Below are 1,885 nucleotides of genomic sequence, written 5' to 3' on the forward strand. Positions count from 1 at the left end.
ACACACACACACACACACACACACACACACACACACACACACACACACACACACACACACACAGAGCTTGTTTACATTTTGACAGTAAATTCTCCAGCCGTTAAAAACAAACCGGAGGTTCTGTTCAGTTCCACCTGCAGTGAGTCATGTCTGTACAGGTACTCAGTCTCACCTGTTCAGGTGCTTCAGGTCTGCTGCTACTGTAACCTGTGTGGTTATGTGCTCTGACACATTTTCTGTCTGCGTGTTTGTTGTGTTGGGTTGTGTTCTGCTTTGGTTGTGTTGTGTGGTGTTTGTGTTGTGTTATGTTGTGTTAGTTGTGTTGTGTTTTGGTTGTGTTGGTTGTGATGTGTTAGTTGTGTTGTGTTAGTTTTGTTGTGGTTGTGTTTTTGTTGTGGTGTGTTGCTGTGTTGTGTTTTGGTTGTGTTGTATTGTGTTATGGTTGTGTTGTGGTGTTATGGTTGTGTTGTGTTTTTGTTGTGTTGTGATTTGATTGTTTTGTGTTGTGTTATGGATGTGTTGTGTTGGGTTGTATTTTGGTTGTGTTGTGTTGGGTTTAGGTTGTGTAGTGTTGTTGTGTTTTGGTTGTGGTGTTGTGTTGTTGTGTTTTTGTTGTGTTGTGTTGTATTGTGTTGTGTTTTGGTTGTGTTGTGTTGTGTTGGGTTTTGGTTGTGTCATGTCATGTTGTTGTTTTGTGGTTGTGTTGTGTGGTGTTGTTGTGTTTTGTGGTGTGTATTGTTGTTGTGTTTTGTTGTGTTGTATTGTGTTGTGTTATGGTTGTGTTGGGTTTTGTTTGTGTCATGTGTTGTGTTTTGGTTGTGCTAGATGTGTTGTGTTGTTGTTTTAGTTGTGTTAGTTGTGTTGTGTTGTTGTTTTGGTTGAGTTGTGTTATGGTTGTGTTGTTGTGGTTGTGTTGTGTGTTGTTGTTGTGTTGTTGTGCTAGTTGTGTTGTGTTTGTGTAGTGTTGTTTTGGTTGTGTTAGTTGTGTTGTGTTGTGTTATGGTTGAGTAGTGGTTGTGTTGTGTTGTTGTGTTGTGTCAGTACCTGCACAGTTCTTGCAGATGACCACACACAGGTTGATGGAGGCCCAGTCTGGGTTCAGGGTCCTGCAGTCGGCACAGGTCCTGTTGGACCGGTTGGACCAGATCTTCTCGGCCACCTCGTAGTCTGACAGGGTCTCAGCGATGGCCTCCTGCAGCGCCTCCATCCAGTCCCGCTTGTCCCGGTCCGACTCGGCGCTGAAACTGAGGGAATCAGGTGAGGCCAGGTGAGAACAGGTGAGACCTGGTGAAGTCACGTGAGGCCAGGTGAGAACAGGTGAGACCAGGTGAGGTCAGGTGAGGTCAGGTGAGACCAGGTGACGTCAGATGATGACAGGTGAGGTCAGGTGAGACCAGGTGAGGTCAGGTGAGGACAGGTGAGGCCAGATGAGACCAGGTGAGGTCAGGTGAGACAAGGTGAGGACAGGTGCGGTCAGGTGAGACCAGATGAGGACAGGTGAGGCCAGGTGAGACCAGGTGAGGTCAGGTGAGACCAGGTGAGGTCAGGTGAGGTCAGGTGTGGCCAGGTGAGACCAGGATGTGACCAGGTGAGGACAGGTGAGACCAGGTGAGGACAGGTGAGGTCAGGTGAGGACAGGTGAGGCCAGGTGAGGACAGGTGAGTTCAGGTGAGAACAGGTGAGGTCAGGTGAGAACAAGTGAGGTCAGGTGAATGCCAGGTGAGACCAAGTGAGGTCAGGTGAGGTCAGGTGAGGACAGGTGAGGTCAGTTGAGTTCAGGTGAGACCAGGTGTGGTCAGGTGAGGTCAGGTGAGAACAGGTGAGGTCAGGTGAGAACAAGTGAGGTCAGGTGAATGCCAGGTGAGACCAAGTGAGGTCAGGTGAG

The 1,885-nt window shown here is 48.3% G+C and overlaps 1 protein-coding gene across 1 annotated transcript in view; it reads right to left on the reverse strand.

Moving 5' to 3' along the window:
• Nucleotides 1–1,885, reverse strand: part of arap3 (ArfGAP with RhoGAP domain, ankyrin repeat and PH domain 3) — a gene marked incomplete at its 3' end in the record, with an annotated part of 28,035 nt that overhangs the window by 4,309 nt on the left and 21,841 nt on the right. Inside the window, 1 exon segment of the mRNA XM_014029549.1 lies at nucleotides 1,045–1,244. Within this exon segment, the coding sequence (XP_013885003.1) occupies nucleotides 1,045–1,244 (200 nt within the window).

This window comes from Austrofundulus limnaeus, unplaced genomic scaffold (assembly GCF_001266775.1).
Source record: "Austrofundulus limnaeus strain Quisiro unplaced genomic scaffold, Austrofundulus_limnaeus-1.0 Scaffold919, whole genome shotgun sequence".
Classification (NCBI taxonomy): Eukaryota; Metazoa; Chordata; class Actinopteri; order Cyprinodontiformes; family Rivulidae; genus Austrofundulus; species Austrofundulus limnaeus.